The sequence below is a fragment of the Danio aesculapii genome, chromosome 1 (assembly GCF_903798145.1).
Source record: "Danio aesculapii chromosome 1, fDanAes4.1, whole genome shotgun sequence".
Lineage (NCBI taxonomy): Eukaryota > Metazoa > Chordata > Actinopteri > Cypriniformes > Danionidae > Danio > Danio aesculapii.
The window spans coordinates 55,438,199-55,462,578 of NC_079435.1; the positions used below are offsets into that span (position 1 = coordinate 55,438,199).

General features: G+C 35.3%; 1 protein-coding gene across 1 annotated transcript in view; it reads left to right on the plus strand.

The window, feature by feature from the left end:
* The first annotated feature begins 1,003 nt into the window (after positions 1-1,003).
* pard3ba (par-3 family cell polarity regulator beta a) overlaps positions 1,004-24,380 on the plus strand; it is a 278,096-nt gene continuing 254,719 nt past the window's right edge. The window contains 2 exon segments of the mRNA XM_056453859.1: positions 1,004-1,445; positions 16,931-17,032. Of these exon segments, the coding sequence (XP_056309834.1) occupies positions 1,329-1,445; positions 16,931-17,032 (219 nt within the window). The 5' untranslated portion in view covers positions 1,004-1,328.

Consider the following 24,380-nt stretch of genomic DNA (forward strand, 5'->3'; position numbering starts at 1 on the left):
GGAGAATGGCCAGACTGGTTTGAGCTAATAGAAAGGCAACAGTAACTAAAAAAAGAAACTGTCAGTTTCACGTTATTCCCCATTGAATATGTGAGATTCTCTACCTTTAGGATTTTATGAATACTATAGTGTTTTTAAATACTATAGTAAAGTTTATTATACTGTATATTAAAGTATTTACAACTTGTTATTAACGAATCCTCCAGCATATAAACTAAAGTAAACGATAAACTAATAAATACTGTAGTATACAATAGTTTTGCCTACATAAACTGTGGTGTTTTGTAGTACAACATACATTACTGTGGAAAATTACAGTATTGGATAATTTGTTTATATTAATATAGTTGATGTATTACCCTAACAACTATATTATCACCACAACAGATTAATTCAAGTACTCAGTATGGAACAAAAACACTATTATAGTATTTACTATGAATTACTATAGTATTTTTTTGATGTGGGAGGGTTTACTTTCTGTCAGTTTCACATTATTCCTCAGAATATGTGAGATTCTCTACCTTCAGGATATTATAAATACTATAGTAAAGTGTATTATACTGTATATTAAAGTATTTATAGCTCTTTGTTAACGAATCCTGCAGTATATTAAATAAAGTTAACGATAAACTAATAAATACTGTAGTACACTTTAGTTTTTACCACATAAACTGTGGTGTATTGTAGTACAATATACATTATTGTGAAAAATTACAGTATTGGATGATTTGTTTATATTAATATAGTTGTTGTATTTCCATAACAACGATATAATTGTCGCAGCAGATTAATTCAAGTACTCAGTGTGGCTAAAATACTATAGTATTTACTATGAATTACTATAGTATTTTTTGTTTCCATGTTGGACGGTTTACTTTGTCAAATTTACTCCGTTCCCCCTAACTTGAGTGATTAGTACTTCATTCTCAAGTACATCCTCTTCTCATCAGTAATGATTCTAGTTTGTAGCTTCATAAAGCAGGCCGTCAATCACGGTACTTTCTCACTATCTGCAGCTTCCGGTTTCACTCTGGACTCCAGCGAGCGCGAACTCGGGAAAGCCTTTCACTATCTCGACTTTTCTCCTGAACCCAGGACTGTTCACATCATTGTAAAGTGCAGCTTGGAATAAATACCGGACTCTTCTTTCACTCATGGATGTTATTTCGGTTTACTCGAGGCTGTAGTAACTCTTCGGAGAGGAGGAAGATCACCTGTAACAATTGACCAATGACACCTGTTGTCTCTGCGGCGTTCGCTTTAAGAGAAGCTGGGATATAAACAGAAACCACGAAGATATTTAAACGTTTAATGACGCTTTTAAGATGAAGGTGACGGTCATTTTCGGGGAAACTAGAGTTGTCGTCCCGTGTAAGGACAGTTGGATGGTACGAGATTTGATCGATCAAGCTACTCAAAGATACAAGAAGATTGTTGAACAGGTAACGTGATGTTTTAAAGTTTTAAATCGATATCACAGGCTGATAAATGTAAATGTATGAATTTGAGTACTCATTAGGGGTAGCCTACATTGAATAACTTTAGGTAATTTATTCGGGATTGTTTGAAAAACTTACCTGTTTACCGGGTGGGAAATCCTACTATGACGAAGGCTTGGCTTATGAATATTAATTAGAATCAATGTGACGCCGCGGAAGTGCTTTCGTACTAGAAAAAGTCACCCTCATGTTTGTCTACTGTTGTTGTTACTATGATTTACAACTTTTTTTTGTATATCTTTGTACTCTTGTTGAACGTAAAAGTCATCCTCATGAATATTACGTTCAGCGCGATGACGTTCCAAACCTCATTAACATTAAAAACGCCTCCGCCATAGTGGGATTGGTAAACGGGTGTGCCCTCGAGTTCAGACCACGTGATATTGAACTGTCAACGATGACATTTTTTAGATTGCTTGCTATTGTTTTGAATAATCGTTACAGACCATTTTGAGGGATGTAAACAATAACAATGGTCCTGACCTATTTCCTGTTTTACATTTTAAATTTCCATAGCTTCTGAGAGTCCAAAATTTCCACATATTAATAAAAAATGTGATGATGGCTGTTACAACATTAAGTTGTGATTGAATTGCCTCTTGTTACAAATATGAAATAGTTTGACAACAAGCAGGAAATGTTCATGGGCCAGTGACATCACCACATTGAAATGGTCTATATGCTAGACATTCCTGTCTGTTCCTGATACTGTGATAAAGGTTTGCTTTGCGCCTCAAATTTGCAGAAATGATATTTAAGACAGCCCAGCAGCACAGTATATGTCTGGGAAAGTGGGCACTCACTGAGTTTTATGTAACCAGGGACTTTCACATCACGTTTGTGGGGATTTATTAGTTTCAAATACTGATGTGATGTTTCATATAGTGTGTGTGTGTGTGTTTGTGTGTGTGTGTATATATATATATATAAACTGTATTTATATTGTTTTCTAATATACAATGTACACTCACCGGCCATTTTAATAGGCACACTTGTCCAACTGCTCATTAACGCAAATTTCTAGTCAGCCAATCACATGGCAGCAACTCAATGCATTTAGGCATGTAGACATGGTCAAGACGATCTGCTGCAGTTTAAACCGAGCATCAGAATGGGGAAGAAAGATGATTTTAAGTAGATTTTAATGTGGCTTGGTCGTTGGTGCCAGACGGGCTGGTCTGAGTATTTCAGAAACTGCTGATCTACTGGGATTTCAACTTTCAACCATCTCTAACGTTTCAGAGAATGGTCAGAAAAAGAGAAAATATCCTGTGAGCGGCAGTTCTGTGTGCACAAATGCCAGAGGTCAGAGGAGAATGGCCAGACTGGTTCCAGCTGATGATAAGAAGGCAACAGTAACTCAAATAATCACTCGTTACAACCGACATATGCAGAAGAACATCTCTGAAACCACATCACTTCCAACCTTGAGGCGGATGGGCTACAGCAGCAGAAGACCACACCGGGTGCCACTTCTGTCACCTAAGAACAGGAAACTGAGGCTACAATTGGCACAGGCTCACCAAAATTGGCCAACAGAAGTTTGGAAAATGATGCCTGGTCTGATGAGTCTTGGTTTCTGCTGTGACATTTGGATGGTCGGGTCAGAATTTGGCGTCAACAGCATGAAAGCATGAATGCATCTTGCCTTGTATCAATACTTCAGGCTGGTGGTGGTGGTGTAATGGTGTGGGGGATATTTTCTTGGCACACTTTGGGCTCATTAGTACCAATTGAGCATTGTGTCAATGCCACAGCCTACCTGAGTATTGTTGCTGACCATGTCCATCCCTTTATGACCAAAGTGTACCCATCTTCTGATGGTTACTTTCAGCAAGATAACGCACCATGCCATAAAGCGCGAATCATCTCAAACTGGTTTCTTGAACATGACAATGAGTTCCCGTTACTCAAATGGCCTCCACAGTCACCAGAAATCAACCCAATAGAGCACCTTTGGGATGTGGTGGAAAGGGAGATTTGCATAATGGATGTGCAGCCCACAAATCTGCAGCAACTGTGAGATGCTATCATGTCAATATGGACCAAAATCTCTAAGGAATATTTACAGTACCCTGTTAAATCTAGGCCACGAAGAATTAAGGCAGTTCTGAAGGCAAAAGCAGGTCCAACCTGGTACTAGTATGATGTACCTAATAAAGTGGCCGGTGAGTGTATGTACACAACATCAGTGTTTTAATAGTAGTTTAAAAATTAAATCAATGGTTGGTGCAATAATAATATTTGGCCCCATTCAGTCATTACAAATGAAAAAAAAAATATTCTGAACAATTATTAGTTAAAAAAAAAAAAAAAGGGTTTTATTATTTGTGAGAAACATTATCAGACATTTTATTGAATACAACAAGTCCACAGAAACTGATACTTTTTAAAATGATGTCTTAATTTGTCCCTATTATGCATTAATGTGTTTGTGTTCTTTTTGTTTCCAACTTACTATTAATAATAAAACTATGCAATTTCCTTAATGAATGCACTGCTCAGATGTTTTATTATTAATATCTCTCATTAACTTATTCATAAACCGGTCTCAACAATATTCCACCATTATTTTCCATGTCAATACATGCTTGCAATAGTCTACACTGAGCACCATCCCTCTTTAATACCGAAATGCTTGGTCACCGTTATATATTCTACTCTTTTTGTCCGGCTTCTGCTCTAAATGCCAGTTGGAGTAAAAGCGGGGACTTATGCGATGAATACAGCTGTGTCATTAATCGCTCCCTATCTCCAAATGCAGGTGGCAGACTGTGTTTGATTAGTTTGGCCTGGGCTCTCGGGCTGAGATGGCTGGCTTTATGGGAGGTTTTAGTATGCCTGACTGATGGACGTTATCAGCTGAGATTGGCTCAGTCGGCTGGGATGAGCCGGTGCCAGGCGTGCTGGGGTAGACGTGGGTGTTTTATCTATTCTGTCAACCCACCTCTCGGGTCTCTTGTGCGTCACTGAAGTATTGAGCCCTTCATCTTTGATAGTGGTGGTGCATCCATGATGCGCTTCTCCTTGCTTAGACCTTGTGCATATTCACATTATAACAAAGAGGCAATTTGTGTTGATGCAAGTTGCACATTTTAAGGACTCTGCTTAGGCCTGTCACAATAATCAATATATCGACTTCTCGCACAAAACATGGACCTCAAATCATCTTTTGTGATGCAGTGTATATCATTCAGTTTCTTTTCGGCTTAGTCCCTTTGTTAATCTGGGGTCGCCACAGCGGAATGAACCGCCAACTTATCCAGCATTTGTTTTATGCAGCGGATGCCCTTCCAGCTGCAACCCATCACTGAAAACACATACACACTTATTCACACACTCATACACTACGGACTATTTAGCTTACCCAATTCACCTGTACTGCATGTCTTTGGACTGTGGGGGAAACCGGAGCACCCGGAGGAAACCCACGCGAACACAGGGAGAACATGCAAACTCCACACAGAAACGCCAACTAACCCAGCCGAGGCTCGAACCAGCGATCTTCTTGCTGTGAGGAGACAGCACTACCTACTGCTTCGCCGCAGTGTATATCGCTCATACATAAAATCCAATTCTAGCAACATTTTTGCTGATTGTGCAACATCTCTATCTCTATTGGAGGTGTCATTATTAGTTTGGTTAAAAAATACTATAGTATTTGCTATAAATTACTATAGTATATTTTCTTGTGGGTGCCTGACAACTGAAAATTGATCTAGTTCTATATTGCAGCCTCTGTTACTTTACCTTCCACTTTTTGTTAACGTTTACTATTATTTATTTAGGATATGCATTTTCACCATAGACTGTAAAATATATGGACGGAGTATCCGTGACGTCACCCATAGGTTTCTGAACCCTGCAAAAAAAACTACAAGTAGGCGCGGCCAACCGTCGCCATTTTGTTCGCGCGTCATCGCACCCACGGCGGGATACCAAACAAGGGCAAAGAGGCGGAGAGTGAGCGGAGCTACAGAGACCTGCTGGCACTTTGCTTAGACCTGGCAGACAGACTTTACTTTGGGAGAAACGCTTGATACTTCATTACCTGGGTCTCGTTTGTGTTCTGACCACATGTGCTTGGCTGGAGTGCTTTACGGGTCTAAAGAAAAATATTAATGATAAATTATCTTAAATAAAACAAATACATTTATAAAGATGGTGTATAAGTATATAACTTTACTCGCATGGGAAACGAAGGCCACGTGAATGGTTTGTGAGCACAATTAAATGCACACAGCAACCCATATCATCTGATAATTGTAAGAAATAAGTCCAAAAGGCAGCTGACTGTGTAAAGCCACATAAAACAACACAAAAATACGATGAATATGCCGAGATCAGTGGCTAATCTGCCGGATTCAGCTGAGGTGAAGTGACGGCGACCAGCGAGACCTAGCTGTCACTCAAGTGGCCACGCCCTTAATCATGCAAACTTAATATAACCTAATATAAAGGAAATAGATGAGTTATAAAAAAATTCACCCCCCTCACAGTTGTCATGGAGGGTAATAATAGCTATATGAACCAAAATCTTTCTTTATACCAGGCTGTAAACACCTTTTTTTCTGCTGTAATGTTGACCATTCTAACAGTGGGCTCAATTGCAACTTGCTCTATTATGGAGCCAGGACTAGCGAAATTTTGATGAATTGCACTTTCAGTTACTTCCGTATTGGCTTCCCGAGGGAGAGCGGGAGGTTGCCGCTTGGTTTTCACATTCTGATTCTAATGCCTAATTATTAAATTGTTAAAATCGCTATAAATGGAGTATTCTTAATAAAATATGTGTTCTTTGGAAGAGTGTAGATGCATTATGATTATGGCATTATATAATGAGTGGCATAAAATAGTCTTAAAATCACAATAGTGTCGTTTATTGCAATATATTTTGGTGCATTATATCGTACAACAAAAAACAGATGTCATGATATCAGGCCTTTGCATATCAGTTTCTTCACAGAGGCAACACTGTCTTCTAGTGTCATGGCGTGGTTTGAACATTCAATATAATGCATTGTTGTGAAAGTATAAATGAATACACAATGTAGATTACAACAAACTACTCTTTTAATAAAGTAGTTAAAGGGCACCTAGGTTAACCCTTTTTTCAGATTTAATATAAGTGTTTTGCGTCTCCAGAATGTGTCTGAAAGTTTCAGCTCAAAACACTCATCAGATTATTCATTATACCTTCTGCAAGATTCTATTTTATACATGTTTTCACTAGAGGGATGTTTTGTCGTACTGCGCCTTTAAGGCTAGTCCTCCCCGCCCACCGTTTCTACGTGCCTTTCTGTGTGCCTTAATCTCCTCCCTCAGCTGCATCAGACAACAGACAGACATAAAGGAAGCAGATCTCATGTAGCGTTTGTGAGTAATACTACAGTAAGAACTTTACCAATGAGTTTTTGTTGTGCAGTTGCATCGATGAGTCACAAAGTTCAAGTGCGCAGACAGACAGAGAGACAGAGCGCCCATTTATTTTTGCACGCAAATATGACATGATACATGTCAATCTCCACTGCTGTATGAATATCTGTTTTGTTAATGTACGAAATAAACCTGATTTAACGTCCACAAAGCGGGATTGAAGCATCTTCCTTTATAATTGTTCTGACACGCGGCTGTGCTGATGAAGTAAAGCTAAAGTAAATCGCTGTACTTCATTACACACGTGCACTGTTTTAAAACATTTTAAACTTGTGAAACTCACTCTTGATCACGTTTGATGACGATTGATGGTCCCAGCAAACTGAACAGATCATTTATTTCCGGTTGCTTTGCGCACATCCTGTCTTGTTGATGTGATTATACGCATTACTACAGAGACATGTTAATACGCAGCTGTCAATCAATATTAGTGGGCGGGGGGACCGCACTCCTACGTAAAGTTGTGGTCGATCTGAAAACCGCTCCAATTGGTCCACCGTTTTATGTTGTTAAATTGAAAAAAAAAGGACAGGGTGTGCTTATATCACCCCAATATGATGGTCTATACACCATACATGCACATATGTTTGTCCAAACAGCTTGAAAAGTAGATTTTTCACCATAGGTACCCTTTAATGACTTGTATACTACAGGCTGCTAAAAATAGATTTTTTCTTGTGAACAATAATATTGAATTATCATTAATAATGAATTGTTTTCTATTTGAAAATGTTTAAAAATATAATTTATTTGTGTGATGATAAAAGAAAATTCGGAAATCCTTGTAAACTGCTGATTTGCTCCTCAGAACACATTTTCTCAGAATTATTATTAGTAATATTGAAAACAGTTGGAAGATTTTAAAAAAAAAATATTATTGAATAAAAGTTAAAATCTTTTAAAAAATTACTGACTCCAGGTTTTTGAAGTGTAGTGCACTTTGAAACCATTTTGTTTTAAAATTAAAAAACTAGATTTAAAAAACAATTAGGATTCATTTAATTATTTACTTTTTACTAATTATTTTCGAGTCGAAAACAATCTCTATAAAGGGAAATGTTTAAAAAACTATTTGGTGAAAATGTTGCCAGATGGCAAAAGTTATTTTAAACACAAAAATATATTTTTTTGATTATTATTATTATTATTATTATTAAAAAAAAATTAAGATATATATTTTTTAATCTCTTATTATAAGATCTTTTTCTGAACACGTTAAGAAATGTGTTTATAAGATAAGTATATTTTGGTTTGGGTTGACTAAACTGTCTGTTCATGGTGTAGGTGTGTTTTTTCATGCTACTGTTGAAAAATATAAAAATCTTATTACTGGAAAAAATACATTATTCAACCTGCCTAGCTACTATGCTCGATGGTGTACCCTAAAACCAGTGCTATGAGGACAAAAGTGTCTTATGAATCTATAGTGAACTCAATGTTATTTATGAGCAGTTCCATGCAAACGCCAACTTATTGTCCACAAGTTTTCACCAAAATAGTGAAACTGTTTCTATGTTTTTTGTGTAAGCAAGTATTTTACAGTACTTTAAAAATATTTAATGTCCCTTTCAGTGTTTTCAAACAATTATATTTGATTTACCAAAGTCACACAAGTGGCAATTTCACATCTGTCACATCCATAATGGAGAGAGATCACGTTTTTTTTTTCTCATAAATGCACAAAATGTAAAATAACCTCATTCATTTTTGTTCTATAGTGAGCCGACTCTTTTATTACCATTGTTTCTTTTGGTTTGTGCAGTTTAATTCACAGAATTTCTACACAGTATGTTGTAAACTTGCATGTTTTTTTTTCACATCCATAGCAGATGTTAATTTCCTCGTATAAAATCCAAAATTTTTTCAGATTTTATATTTTTCCGGTCATATAACACTGTGGCTGTTTCAATATAATGTTAACATATACTTTCCCTGTGAATTTATGTGTTGAATTTTTACTGCAAATGTCACATCCATAATGCTGAAATTGCTCTTGATGTGTCCAGCAAGATTTCAATCTAGATCCCTCACTGACAGTAAAGGAAAACTGTTTTATTATCCTGCCATAGCCAAGCTCTGCCGGGCTGTTGCTAACCTATGAGGACGGCTGGAGAGCTGACTTGGCAGGCAGCAGCACTGAGATCACTATACGCGGCACACTTCCAAGAGCACAAAGCCATCAGCGTCAGCAGCCATCATGACAAAATCGCATTGGCTTTAAATGTCACAGTGGGTATGTAATACCAAGTCTTATAGGACCCATAGTTTGCCAAGCTGGAGAAATCGGGCCTTGTTTACTTTCTTAAAGGAACAGTTCACCCAAAATGTAAAAAATGTGTCGTCTTTTACTCTCTTGAATGGTCTCTGAACTGTTTGAGTTTTTCTGTTGAATGCAAAAGACGATAGTGGAAATGTCAGAAATCGGTAACCATTGACTTCAATAGTATTTGCTTTTTCTACTATGAAAGTCAATGGTCTCTGGCTTTCAACTTTTTTCAAATTATCTTCTTTTGTGTTCAACAGAAAAATAGAAACTCCATGAATGTTTGAAACAGCTTGAGGAGTAAATAGTGAGTTGTGGTTTTCTTCAACTAAAATTTGTTTTCATCTCTACCGCCCAAAGAAATTATATAAACGATTGTTTTTTAAAAAAATCTTAATAAAAAAGTATGTATTTACTTTATTTTGTACAAAATTGAATTATTTATTATTATTATTTATTTTATTTTAATTTAATTCTAGTCATTTATTTTATTTTATTTTATTATTTTTGGTTGTATGAACATTGTAAAGAACATATAAAAGAAAATATTCTCTGATATTATAGGTTGTCTATGAAAGTCAGATGATTGGTTAATTTTAAATACATTCAATTAAATTATTTACACTTATTTTTTATTTTAATAAATAAATTTAATTAGATTTAAATGTATTTAGATTCATTTTTAATTAAATTAATTTAATTTTATTTGTATGAAAATTGTAAAGAACTTTTTTTTTATAAAAGAAAGTGTTTCCTGATATTATAGCTTGTCTGTGAAAGAGATGATTGTTTTTTTTAAGGAAGAAGGCTGTTTTTGACAGGAAAATGCCAAGCTATAACGCATGAAACTAATTATACATTGTTCAAGATTATGCTGAAAGAAACTCTCTCTACTGTAACATCAATGTGTCATGCAAAGAAAATAATAATTCAAACAATAGTCTCATAAAGCCAGATCTATAGTTTATAATCCTAAATATATATGTTACTCTATAATCAAACAACCATAACTGTGTAATTTAACTTTCCTTATGACAAGATGCTGGTGAAGTAACGTCATTGTTTTAATGTGTTTATTTTGTCAATGAGACAAAAAGACATATTCATCTAAACGCTGCAATTTAGACTGCATCTTAGTATATCACTGTGAAAAAAACAAATACCTATGTTGTTTATATATTAGGAGATTAATAATGTTCAGTCTGTTGTACGTTATATGTGTAGATTAGGTAATGCAGTCAAATGTGTGTTTAATTTAGCAATTTCACAAAAATGTCTGCTGAAGCATGTATTTCCAATGAGCCTGTGTTTGTGAGTTTTATACCTGTTAATACCATACATGCCAACATTAGTCTCCGAAAATTCCGGGAGACCGGGGATGTGGGTTGGAGGGTTCGGGATGGCTTGGTGGGGTGGCGACAAAGTGTGTTTGTCTGAATAACACGGCTGAGAACCGGGTTAGTAACTGTACTGGAGTGGGATTCGGGCGGCCGCTACGATCGGATACTATACCAAAGTTGGTGACCCGGGGGTGTTACAGACTGTACCAAAAGGCTGAGGATTCTCACCTGGGGTGGGGTGAAATTACGGTAGTTTTCAGGGAGAAAAAAACAAAACGGGAGGGTGACAGGAGATGGGTCTAAATTACGTGAGACTCCCGAGAAAAACGGGAGTGTTGGCAGGGATGGTTAATACACTGCAAAAAAATCAAGTTGCCTTGCAATTTTAAGTTGAGTCAACTTGTTATTGTTTTGCAGTGTAGGCTCTACATCAGGGGTGTCCAAACTCGGTCCTGGAGGGCCGGTGTCCTGCAAATTTTAGCTCCAACTTGCCTCAACACACCTGCACGGATGTTTCTAGAAAGCCTAGTAAGTGCTTGATTAGCTAGCCCAGGTGTGTCTGATTGGGGTTGGAACTAAACTCTGCAGGACACCGGCCCTCCAGGACCGAGCTTGGACATGCCTGCTCTACATGATTTGAGGTGTCATACCACAAACAGTGCAGGATGAGTTATTTGCTGACATTTCATATTTTGCGTGAGGCATTTGTTCAGATCATTAACCGTTTACACACAAATCATAATGCATTTACCTTGGCTAAGAAAAAAAAAAAAGCTAATTAAAGATTGTAGCTGAGAGGAATCATTTACAATTAGTGCATGTTGAAATGGCTTCAGAGTTCTCCTAGATGCAGAGACTGATTACTGCTTGTGTTTGACATTTGAGACCAAGCAGCTTCTCCTAGCTATTGTTTAATGCACAGGTAATCAGATTTTGTGTTTATGGTTTTCTCATAGTGTTTTAGAGGATTTGTGGGGGAAAACAAAAAGATGCTCATTATACTGCGTCCAGCTTAAATGAGTACATATCTCTCTTAAATTAATACTTTCTAAAGGATGTTAGGCAGTAATATATTTATGTATTGCTGTAAATTAGTCAGTGCCGAAGCCAAAACTGGAACTAATTCAATGAAATAAGTTAAGAGCACGGTGCAAACATTAGTATGAATATGTTGGTGACATTTTAAATAAGTCACCATGAGGAAAAATTATGAGCATCATAAAAATTCTGAGGTATTGGGCGGGGCTAACATACTTAACCACGCCCCTCCAACTGACAGTTTTGACAACAGACAGAAATGATGAGGAGGAGGTGTCTGTTAGGTTGTAATACCTCGTCTAAAACCCCTTTCCCCATCTTTCAGAGTGAAATGCCTACTTTACTACATCCAATCAGCTCACAGTAGAGGAAAACAAGGCACACCCACTGTTTTCCCATTTAATATTTTAATATGGTCGCAGCTTCCAGTTCATGTGGACTTTAATGTACCAAATTTTTGCTGTGGGAAGCTTTTACCATCAAACCATGTGTCTTGTTTAAGCATCCGTCCAGTGTTACATGAATGTGTGTGTGTTAAAACACCTGGTGTGTTGTGTTCACCACGACAAATGTTGCTCAGGTGGCTTCATGAAGCTGAAAACAGTCCCAGCAGACAAATCTGCCTAAACAGCATGAACACTTTTCCACACCAGCAGGGCGGACGCAGACCGCTGCTTCCTGTTGGGACGGAGGCAGAGAAAGTGCTTTCACAAAAAATATCTACGTGTGCGTGTGTGTGCGTGTGTGTGTGTGTGTGTGTGTGTGTGTGTGTGTGTGTGTGTGTGTGTGTGCGTGTGTGTGTGCGTGTGTGTGTGCGTGTGTGTGTGCGTGTGTGTGTGCGTGTGTGTGTGCGTGTGTGTGTGCGTGTGTGTGTGCGTGTGTGTGTGTGTGTGTGTGTGTGTGTGTGAATCTGGGTTGAATTGAGCCACTTTTTCTTGCTGGGTTGGAGGAAATGCCTTTTATTTCAGTGCACAGATGGGATCAGCTTTTATTTTGAAAGTGTTTTCTGGATTGAAGCTGCTTTTGTGAACCAATATGGAGGTTTGGATTGGTTTTGAGTATCGGCTGTCTTTTGAACTTTTTAAAAGAATGTGCACTGTGTGTAAAAGGGAAATGTGCTTCAGCTGAAACTAGAACAAACAAGTCACATGATCAGTAACACAAGTACGCTTATTTATGTCACCTAGAAATTGTGCAGTATATTCATTTATTATTGTTAGATTTGATATTTTTATGAATTATATTTTGTTTTCTAATATAATTTGTCATGCTTTGTCTAATTCTTGGTTTAATAAAAAAAAAAGATTTTTTAATTTATTTTAGCTTTTAAATTTAATTTAATGTAATTTTTGTAAATTAAGTTTTTTCATATATTTTTATTAATTTAAATTTAATTAATATTTTTATTTTAAAATATATTTTGTCTAATTCTTGGTTAAAATCTAGATTAATTTAATTTAGTGTTTTATATGTAATAAAATTTTTACATATAATTTATTTAATTTTATTAACTTTAAGTTTTTTATATTTTTTAAAATTAATTTAATTTAAATAAAATTTTACTTTAAAGTAAATTTATTTTTTTTATTTAAGTTTTTAAAATTTAAAATGTATTTTTTCTAATTCTTGGTTAAATTAAAAAATCTAGATTCATTTAATTTAGTGTTTATATGTAATTTAATTTTTAAATTTATTTAATTTTATTTAAACTTATTAAAATACAATTTAAAAAATAAAATTAAATAAAATGAAATAATTTTTTTATTTAACTATACTATATTATATTATATTATATTATATTTTATTATATTTTATTATATTATATTATATTATATTATATTATATTATATTATATTATATTATACTATATTATATTGTATTATATTATATTATATTAAATTTAATTTCATTTTTGCAAATTTAAAGAATATATATTGTTAAATGTTGTTATTCTTTTATGATTGAAAAAATATCCAACAAATAATTTCTTAGTTTGCAATAATGCACTTCTGTGAAAGTTATGAATACAAATAATTACGCTATACAGTTTGTAAGCATATGGTTTAAAATATTACGCATTTGTTGATCATTCACAGACAAATATTTGACAGAATTTTATCAGGGTTTTGATTCATTCATTGAAAATAACTTATTTTTTTCATATATAGAACTGCATCAGTATTGCTGTGTAACATTCAGTATGACTACATGATATGATGGTTATTGTCATGTGCGTCATCAGTTTCATCGAGGATTCCTCTTTCAAAAAAAAAGCATTGACGTGGATGTTTGGCCATGTGTTACTACCAGCCAAACACGTTCTCTCAGACCAATGCGTTGTTTTTTCCCCCCAACTCGAGTAGGAAAGCCGTTCTGCAAGTTTGTTCAGTAATGAACTCATGGTATTCAAACTATGACAGACTAACTCACCTGATTGGCTTATCTGATTGCATGTGTACACATGATGGTATGTGTTCCCAGTGTAAATTCTCAAGCTCTCATTCAACCTGTTACCCATATCACCTGACACCTCAAAGTCAGTGAAGGGTATTGATTTTTTTAAATATATTTATTTGTGTGTGTGTGTGTGTGTGTGTGTGTGTGTGTGTGTGTGTGTGTGTGTGTGTGTGTGTGTGTGTGTGTGTGTGTGTGTGTGTGTGTGTGTGTGTGTGTGTGTGTGTGTGTGTGTGTGTGTGTGTGTGTGTGCGCGCTTTTTAAATGTTATTACAATTTAAAATAACATATTCATATTAAATATATTTTATTCTAATATGCTGATTTAGTGCTGAAGTAAAAAATATTTTATCATTGCTGAAAAACAGCCTAATTATTTTCTAATTCTTTATTTTTTTTGTTTGGAAACAAATGCATTTTTAAAGATTTTGTGATGGACAAGAAGACTGGAAATCTTTGTATTGTAGTGCATCTTTACTGTCACATTTAAACAATTTGCTGCATTGCTTTATCCTTTTCAAAATGACACTATGAACACAGGGATTAAACTGTACTATTAAATTTTAAATTGTGATACCTCAGCAGCCCTTTGTGTTTTGGTACCAAAACTTAATACAAGGACTGATCGTTCCACCAGATCTGCAACTAATGGATGTCTGCTGGCTTTTAAAAACTGTTATGGACAGAGATCTTTCTTTTATGTATTTACAAAAGCCTGGAATGAGATCCCACAACAACAGGAAACTCACACCTTTTATTGTCATCACTTCCTTAGTTTCCATACATTCATCCACATGAAAACATCAGCCGTACATTAAAGCTGCTGTTGTTTCCCATTCACGACTAAAGGCTTTCTGGCAAAACTTTCTGTGGGTGATTTGAGCCTTTTATGAAGTCAAATGAGGACAAACAAATGCATTTTAATTTACTTCCGAAATACTTTTTATTTTTATTTAAAGTAATCGAGACATTAAATATTACACAACTGGTTCTTTTCTGTTGCGATGATTTTACTAAAGTGGAAAATTAGACACACATTCTACATAAATAATTACAATCAATCACAGTTAGTCTGTGGCTTCTTCCAGGGTGTCCGCGGGGTATCTTAAAATTTCTTACATTTCAGGCCTTAAAATATTGTGTTGTAGGTCTTAAATCATTTTAAATTGGTCTTAATTTTTAAAGTTGTCGAAGTAAAGTTAACCAAAAGGGCCAACACCCATACTATCACCAGCATCTATCTAAATCTAAATAATTTATTTATATATATATATTGCAAAAAGATGTTTATTTCACAACAGCTGTTTGCAATTTGCAAACTAAAAAAAACTCAAATTAATTCCCTAATCAGGAAAAGAAAACTAAAAGCAATTACAAAATTCCTCATGATAATAACAGCAATACATCCCTTTATATAATCTTCCATTTAAACAAAAACTATTTACAGAAGAAAGTGTGATTGGACATAATATTTGTAAATAGGCATAAAACGTAAGGTTTGATAACAGAAACGCATTAGGTTGAATAGTAGTCATACTCCATTCATTTGAACCAAAAGCATACAAATGTATATATTTTTGATTATTCATTTCTTCATAATAAATATACTTTTTAAAACTGTTAAACTTGTCAAAAAACGTTATGTTGAAAAAAGTCTATACAACTAGAGTTTTCTTATTTTGACACTTTAAAATGTGGTTAAGAAAGAACTAAATTTTTATTATTTCTTTTCAATTCCATTGGTCCAACCTGGCCATTACAAAAAATCCTTAATGTTTAGCCCCGTATTAATCTCATTCATAATGGTCTTAAAAAGTATTAAATTTGACCTGATGAAACCTGCAGAAACCCTGTATCCAATCAGAATTGAATGCTTATACAGCACTGTACAAAAGTCCTAAGCACTATACCAGCTTTGATGACCTAAAACTCTTTCACAATATAAAATCAATAAGTCTCTTTATTAAAAACAAACAGAAAATATAGGAAATGTGTACAAAAAACAACAACAACAACAACATAGCATTTTCTCTTCAAGCAAGAGTCTGTTTAATGTGGCTTCATTTGGCATCAAGTTTTTTTGTTCTAATTGTCCTGACATTTTCTGAAATAATGTGTTGTGTATTATCAGGTGTCTCTTAGCACTTTCCAGAGTTCTTCTTTAGGTTTAGACTGTTATATCTTTCTTTTTCTGTCCAGGTGATCTCATAAAGCCTCTATAATATTCAGATCTGGACACTGTGGAGGCCATTTCATGACTCTCTGTGTTTCATAGTTTCTTTCTCCGATTAGGATTTCACTGCAATTAGCGGATCATGACCATGCTGAAAATTAAAGCTATTACCACTAAAGTCCTTTCCAGAAGGAACGGTATAATGAATTAAAAGCTACCTGTACTTTCTGAACTTCATAAATTCAGACAAAGTTGCTAACAACACTGGTAGAAATGCAGCTCAAACCAGAACAAACAGCTTTTCTCCAACATTGTATTTCACATGTCTTAAAAAATGTAACCAAAATAATTTAAACTCTAATCTATTCCACCAAACCATACATCAACTGAATGATAATTTATTCACCCTGTATTAATCTGAATTAAAAAAATATTACACATATGACTGGTTTTGTGGTAAAGAGTCACATATATCCATTATACCATCAGTAATACAACAGATTTAATGTTGGCCTAAAACCTTTGCACAATACAGTACATATAATGTGAGATATCGATCTGCTCCACTGTGTATGTTTTTGTAAATCCTTTTGATTACACTCACTTGATTTTTACCAATCGTAAAAACAAAACAGCACGTAGAAAATTTCCACACTTTTCCGATTAGACTCTCGTATTGTTGTTAAACAGGGAACTTCACTAATGGACCTATTGTTTTCTACAGGATGGGGAATTCCTGGTGCGGACGCTCCATGTGGAGTATGTGGACGGGGGGATCCTGGACCCAGATGACATGTTAACAGACCTGGTGGAGGACAAAGAAAAGGTAAGCATAGCATGGTGCTAAAGCTGGACCGAGAGTTTTTTTCTGTTACTAAAGCATGTGCTAAAGTATTCGAATGCAGTTAAGCTTGTCAGAAAGTACAAATTGTTTTAATTGCAGATATAGCAGAGGCCAACGGTTGACGTTTGAGTCAAGTTTCCTATCTGAGTTTTTGTTTGTTGCAGTATAGTTCTCTGTAAATCTCATTTTCATGTTTATGAAAAGTTTAAATCTTTATTAATTTCTAATGGTTGTTTGGGTGTTCAGTTTCCGTTATGGACTAGTAAACAGCACAGGTGTCATCACGTTCGCAGACACGCAGGCCCTGTTTACGTCAGGTATTAAAATATATGTCTGTCAACCCGATCACAAGTGAACAATGCTAAGTCTCGTGTAAGTGAGGTGCACTTTCGAGGATGTAGGAAATGATTTGGTGAAAAAGTATAAAAAGCACAATTTCTTTTAGCACTCCTGAATCTAACACACATCTACAGTGTTCGGTGTAGTTGTGTGGGTATCAGAGGACGAATTAAATCTGCTGTTTTCTGTGTTGCTTACTGTTGTTTAGTTTCAGGTTCTTATGTATTATTATGTACATGAGCTCATTTCCAAATATTAGATGCAAAAATCTAACAAAAAGTCATTCACACATGCATCTAAAGACTCAAAACACCCTGGAGTACTTTTTTTAAATTAACAGATTTGTGTGTGTTGAGCATCAATTAAAACAATGTTAGCACCTGTTAGCTTTAATTGTGGGGAAAACTGAATTATGACGCATCGATCTCATTATTATTCATTTCTGAGTTTTCTTATCCTATGAGAAGACCCTGCTTCTTAATTATTCATGAGAGCACGTGCTTTCCGAAGGCAAAGCAGACCTGCCAAGCTGTGACCCAATGATTGGGTGAGACTTTGTCCGCACGACATGGGTCATATATGCTTGTTTCAAGATCCACGGGTTTGTTGCATGGTTTTCCCCGCGATTCTGTCACAGAATCTGTCACATTCTGATACAGCAAAGTAGAGCTGCACGATTCTGGCTAAAATGAGAATCGTGATTTTTTTACATTTTTTTTTTTTTGCTTAGAATCATGATCACAATTTTCTCACGATTCTGTAGATGTAAAATAAAGGTTAATATGAGTAGGCTTTTATTACTGTTATTTTTCAAACATGGTAAAACAACAATAATAATATTATGTGTAAGTCTACTGTTGGTTTAAAAGCTACATTTTGAATAGACTTTGAATGGTGGACTTGAACAGACTTTAAATTTGTCCTGGTCATTAATGCACTGTAAAGTGATGACATCAGAATACAACCATTCATAATTCTGATGGTGAATTATTATGTTTGAGACATATGCTTGCAATCTGTCAACATTATTGGACCACTTTTTTTCTACTGGTAAAATCAGACATTTTTCATTATCAGTTAGTTATACTGACACTGTTAAACATTTTTTCACTCTGTGTTCGCTGTGAAAGAAAAACATTAAATGCTTGTCGTAATCATTAATCTAAAATGCGATATGATTATTTAAATGATGTGCGCGCTTTCGGTTTCATTTTCACTGCTAAGTGCGGTTCATACTTACCAAACGACCGCTCTGTGCCACAAACTGAATGTTATTTACAACTTTTATTACCTGTTATTCACAGCCTATGCAGGTTCTGTTCACTAAAGTAGACACGCGTGTCTATCATTAAATAGACCACGGGCCAGCCCTCTCTGTGGTAACCACTCATGCCCAGCTCACGTCACGGGAATTTAGCGGCCACGAATACATCATTCCATGAAGACAGAAATGACATTTTTGGTTGAATTATACCTTATAAATACAGTATGTGACTCTTTCAACACCATCTGGAGGTATCCATTTCGCAAAGCAATGTATGTAAAACAGCGTGAAGACTTGTGCCAGAAACCTTTGCTTCGCTTCTGAAATTGAAAATATGATTGGCAGAATTGTAGAAATGCTGGATTAAGATCGTCTAGGGGGTTGAATCGAGATCGCAATCTTTTTTAGATTAATCATGCAGCTCTACAGCAAAGCTGTTGGTTTGCAGCAAGCATTTTTGTCTGGAGAGCTGTACGAGAATTGGAGAATGGCGGACTTTGTCTTTTATCAGTTGAGTTCATTACCATTCAGACACATCGCCTATATCCGTGCTGCTGTGTTTGCCTATGTTTAAAAGCCTTCAGATAACTGGCAGAGTTGATGGTTTGAATAGACCAAGAGACCTACTGCATGGCATTCAGACCCAGGGACTGAGGAGAGAAGTCCTCCTTATTTACAGTGTTTATATAAACACAATTATCTTTATAATGATTTAACAAATTGGGGTTCTGTATATGTGAAATTACGAATAACAGATGTAGCAGGACATTAAATTACTTACTGTTTATTTCTTTCCATTTTAACTTTGTAAACTATAAAATCATGTCTCCTCGCAGTTGACAACTGACAACTCCTTCAAAACATTCTGAGGTAGACTTGAACTGAAAGAGGGGGGTTTCATGGCCCTTTAAAGAAATGGAAAGTGGACAGCGGAGCTGGATTAAGATTAGGTATAATTAGTAAAGTATCTGCCTCATTCGTTTGTGATCTGATCAACCAAAACTATTCCTCAGCACTAGGTCTTAAAGGTAGAATAAAAATCTCTATTTACCTGACTAGCTTTGTCCTCCGATGAAGTTCTGGCAGTGTCAGAAGATTTCAGTCTGACGTTATGACTGCTGAGCTCTAATAGTGTGACATGGGAGACATGTTCGTGCAGTCTGACATGCTGCAATCATTTAGGATTTTTAAAAAAGCCGGCCTTTACTGTGCATGTTTGTAATGAGGCAACAAGCACATGTAGACTGCTGTAATTAATGGTTAATATTCATGACTGATCCAAATATGGTCAAAACTGATCTTTTTTTTATTCTATAGGCAATTACTGTGGTTATAAATGAGAATATAAAATCATTTCTTGATAATTTTTGTGCCTACCCAAGCCAAATATCTTCTATGTAGATATCAGAGACCAATTTAACATTGAGTCAATGCACGCTATGACCCCTTTAAAACATGGATATGTACGTTGCATCACTCAAAGATCATTAAATTCGTCATTTCAAGTGTATTTTGATTTGGATGTGGTCAAAAGTGAGGAAATCTGAGTTGTTCAATCTGTAATTAACTTGACTTGTGGGCATTACCGTATTGATTGTAATCAGTCAATCACTGCAACATGGAGACACTGCCTCCTCTCTGCCATTACTTGAGGCCAACAAGATCTTATACATTTCAAAGGTGTAATTAACTAAAGCTACTTTAATATCTGCAAGTCTTTAATATCTGTCTGGACACTCAAGCGCACCTCTGCTTTTTTAACAGCAGTGCAAACTAGCAAATCTAGTTCCTTCAGTGTGTTATACAGAATAGAGCTGGGACTTGTTTAGCCTGCCCCAGCTGCCTTAAGCGGATTGGTGTATTTGCAGGTTGGATCATCACGATTTCAGGAGCTTTAGCTACAGTTTAGAACTAGTTTGACAGCATTTGTTTTTTTTTCCCCTTTTTTTTTGTGTAACAAGCTGTGAAACAATATAAAGCCACGGGCCCGAAGTCACTTTAGTAAAATGAATAAAAACATCTACACTATAATATTATTATTATTATTATTATTTTATTTATTATTATTATTATTATTATTATTATTTATTTATTTATTATTATTATTATTATTTATTATTATTATTATTATTATTTATCTATTTATTATTATTATTATTATTATTATTTATTATTATTATTATTATTATTATTATTATTATTATTATTATTTATTTATTTATTATTATTATTATTTATTATTATTATTATTATTATTTATCTATTTATTATTATTATTATTATTATTATTATTATTATTATTTATTTATTTATTATTATTATTATTATTTATTATTATTATTATTATTATTTATCTATTTATTATTATTATTATTATTATTTATTATTATTATTATTATTATTATTTACAGTTGTATTGTCTATTATATTTAGTATATAATAGATATTTTTTTTAAATGTTTATTTATGTGCTTTTTTGCATTTTAAAAACTACAACAACATCAACAAAATATAAAAGAAAGAAAAAAAAATACAATAATAATAATAATAATACATATAAAATACAATACATAAAAATACTAACCTATGACAGAACAACAGAACAAACAGACTTGCTCAACTTTTCAAGCGCCGACGGAAGCGTCAGCCAATCAGATCGCTGTATGCAAATACACCAGCTCAGGCAGTGGCCTATTGCTGACTAATTTCATTGGCTGATGCTGCTATGATGATCGCGTCAGCCCCAACTTCAGACACGCCCTCTGTCAAGCGTTGACGTTGAAGCCCTTTGTGAATGGGGCATAAGTGATGGTCAATTAATAATAATAATAATAATAATAATAATAATAATAATAATAATAATTCATTTCATTTATGGTGGACTCTGGGAGATGGAGAGGTCACGCTGAGAGGACTTGCCGCACTGTTTCCTTTAGTCAATTAAACACTTAAACACTTAATCAATCATAATAATAATAATTCATTTCATTTATGATGCGCTTTTCTCAGACCTAAAGCGTTACAAGACATACAAGGCAAAAAAAGCAGAACAATAAAAGCAGTAAAAAAGACCACAATAAAACAACAAAATATGAACGATTCAATACAATTGGATGATTTAACAAAAATAATCAATCAAAGTTAAAAGCAATGGTAAAAAAGTGAGTCTTGAGAAATTTCTTAAAAGAGTACAGAGAAATGGCATTCCTGATGCTGATGGGTAGGCCAATCCATAGCTTAGATGCACTGTATGAAAAAGCCCGACCACCCATAGTCTTTAGTTCACAGCGTGGCTGATACAGCAAAAGTCCAGATGAAGAACGAAGACTGTGGGTGGGAGTGGCCAGAACTACCAGGTCACAGATGTAGTCAGGTGCTGGCCCATGCACTGTTTTAAATGTTAAAATCAATACGTGACTTAACAGGAAGCCAGTGAAGTAGTAATTTAAATGAGTAAATTTAGCTTCCTCTTACATTCGCTTCATTTTTTTAAGCTTCATATCAAGAGCATTTTGATGTCTAAACTTGCTGCCTAGGCAAGCAGCTCACTTAGTTTTCAAACACAGCCATCGTGACTCCAATAAAAGCACTTATTGGCAAACTTTCTGGCGCAAAATTTGGGCTGAATAGGAAATGAGGAAAACTTTTTCCTCTTTAACTCGCTGCTATTGATTCCAGCGTGATATTGCATTCTAAACGCATTTTTCTTTTTCGTCCTGAAAGTGTTTTCCTTCCATTTAGACTGAAAAAAAGAAAAGAAACAAGCATTCTTGCAAACCCATTTTTCACACTGACCGGGCCCATTATTGCCCATTATGCAGTCAAGCAGCTTTCGTCTCTGTTGTAATAATCTTTATCATCCTTTGGAAACATTCCGCAGAGACAGGGTCTCACCGTTAGCGGCGCATGCTAATCAACTTTAATACAAAGCCTGTGCGAGGGAGTCACAGCATCTTCATTAGACCGTTCTTCACCTCCTACAGAGGTTGATTAGGGTGAAGTTGCCATGGCGATGGAATCAGATTACGACCCCGCCCCTGCTCTGATGCCCATTAACCCCCAGCAGGAAATGATGCGGCTTTGCTTGACCCCCGGGCTCTGCCCATGAATATTCAGTGCTGGATGATGAATGACGTTAATGCGTGGAGTAGCTGTAGTCGGGGCCTCGGTGGACTCGGAGAGGTCACGCTGAGAGGACTTGCCGCACTGTTTCCTTTAGTCAATTAAACACTTAATCACTCCAGTTCTTCTCATTTAAATGTATCGCTCTGTTTCGTGCTGCTGGGGGTGGTGTTATGAACTTTCCTCTAATTTTGGGTTGATTATGATGATCTTTGGTGTCTGCTTGTGTGGGTTGATGTCTAGGAGAGAGCGTTCTTTCAAATATCTCTTGGCATCAAGTTCAGCAAATTTAATTGTGTGTGATTTTTTTTTTTTTTTGTTTTTTTTGTTTTCCAGTGGTATATGAGATTACTGACTATAATCTGTATTTCCATATAGGCATGTGCCAGTATCACATTTTCATGCTGCGATTAATTGATTGAGCTTTTATCACGGTATACGGTATTATCACGATATTGTAATTTTACTAGAGAAACAGGTAAAAAAACACAAAAAACTTCAGTTTCGTCAACTTAGTAACTTTAATAACTTTTTAATTAAATAAAAGTACTTAAAACATTTAAATACAAATAAATATAAATAAAACAATACACAATATAAAAGTAAACTTGAGCAATTATATCAAAGTGAATGTGCAAAGGGAAACCGTCTTCGATCAGCAATCCCTCTGCATTTTTTTGGAACCCAAAATATTTCCAAACCTCTGACTTTACCCTTTTTGAAGGGGGATAAATTGTCGGCAGCGTTCCTCCTTCCGCCATGCTTCTTCTTCGTGTGAGGATTATAGTGCGGTGGCAGCGGCGGCGCGCACTGCGTGCACACAGTGCTTCTACATGTGGGGATTGTTTACATCAGAGTGCGCATCAGTTCTGCGCAGCATATACGCAGTGTTTCTTCAAGCGGTTGATGGAAAATAAGCTAAGGCGCGTTCTAAGAATATAAATTCGGATCTATTATTTTTGAACGGTATTTTGAAGTGCCCGCGATAACAATATCGTGCATATTCATAACCGTGATTTATCGCATTACCAAATACCGGCACAAGCCTATTTCCATATAGTGCAAGGGGAAACGAATGCTAGAAAAGTATCACAGAGTGATCCGAATGACTCTGAACTACAGTCCAAGTCTACTGAAGTTATAAGCTCTTTTAGCTAACACTCTAAACCAGGGATGTCACACTCAACTCCTGGATCGCCGCAGCCCTGCACAGTTTAGTTCCAACCCTAATTAAACACAGCTGATCAAACTAATTGAGTCTTTCAGTCTCGTTTGAACAGTAAGGTGTTGAAGCAGGGCTGGAACTAAACTGTGCAGGGCTGCGGCCCTCCAGCAATTGAGTTTGACATCCCTGCTCCAAGCTAAGCTCTTTTAGTGCAAGATTAATTCAACCCCGGGTTTTTATCATGTAATATTTTAATGTATATCCATTCGGCGACGAAATAGCCATAAGTTGCTGATGTGGCATTAAATATGTCATAAATAAATAAATAAATTTAACCCCGGTGCTACAGAGAAAGATGCAGGAAGTTATTTTTACCAACAGTGATCAGTTTGTATAGCCAAAATCATAATAGATGAAATATGGTTATTAAATACGGATGA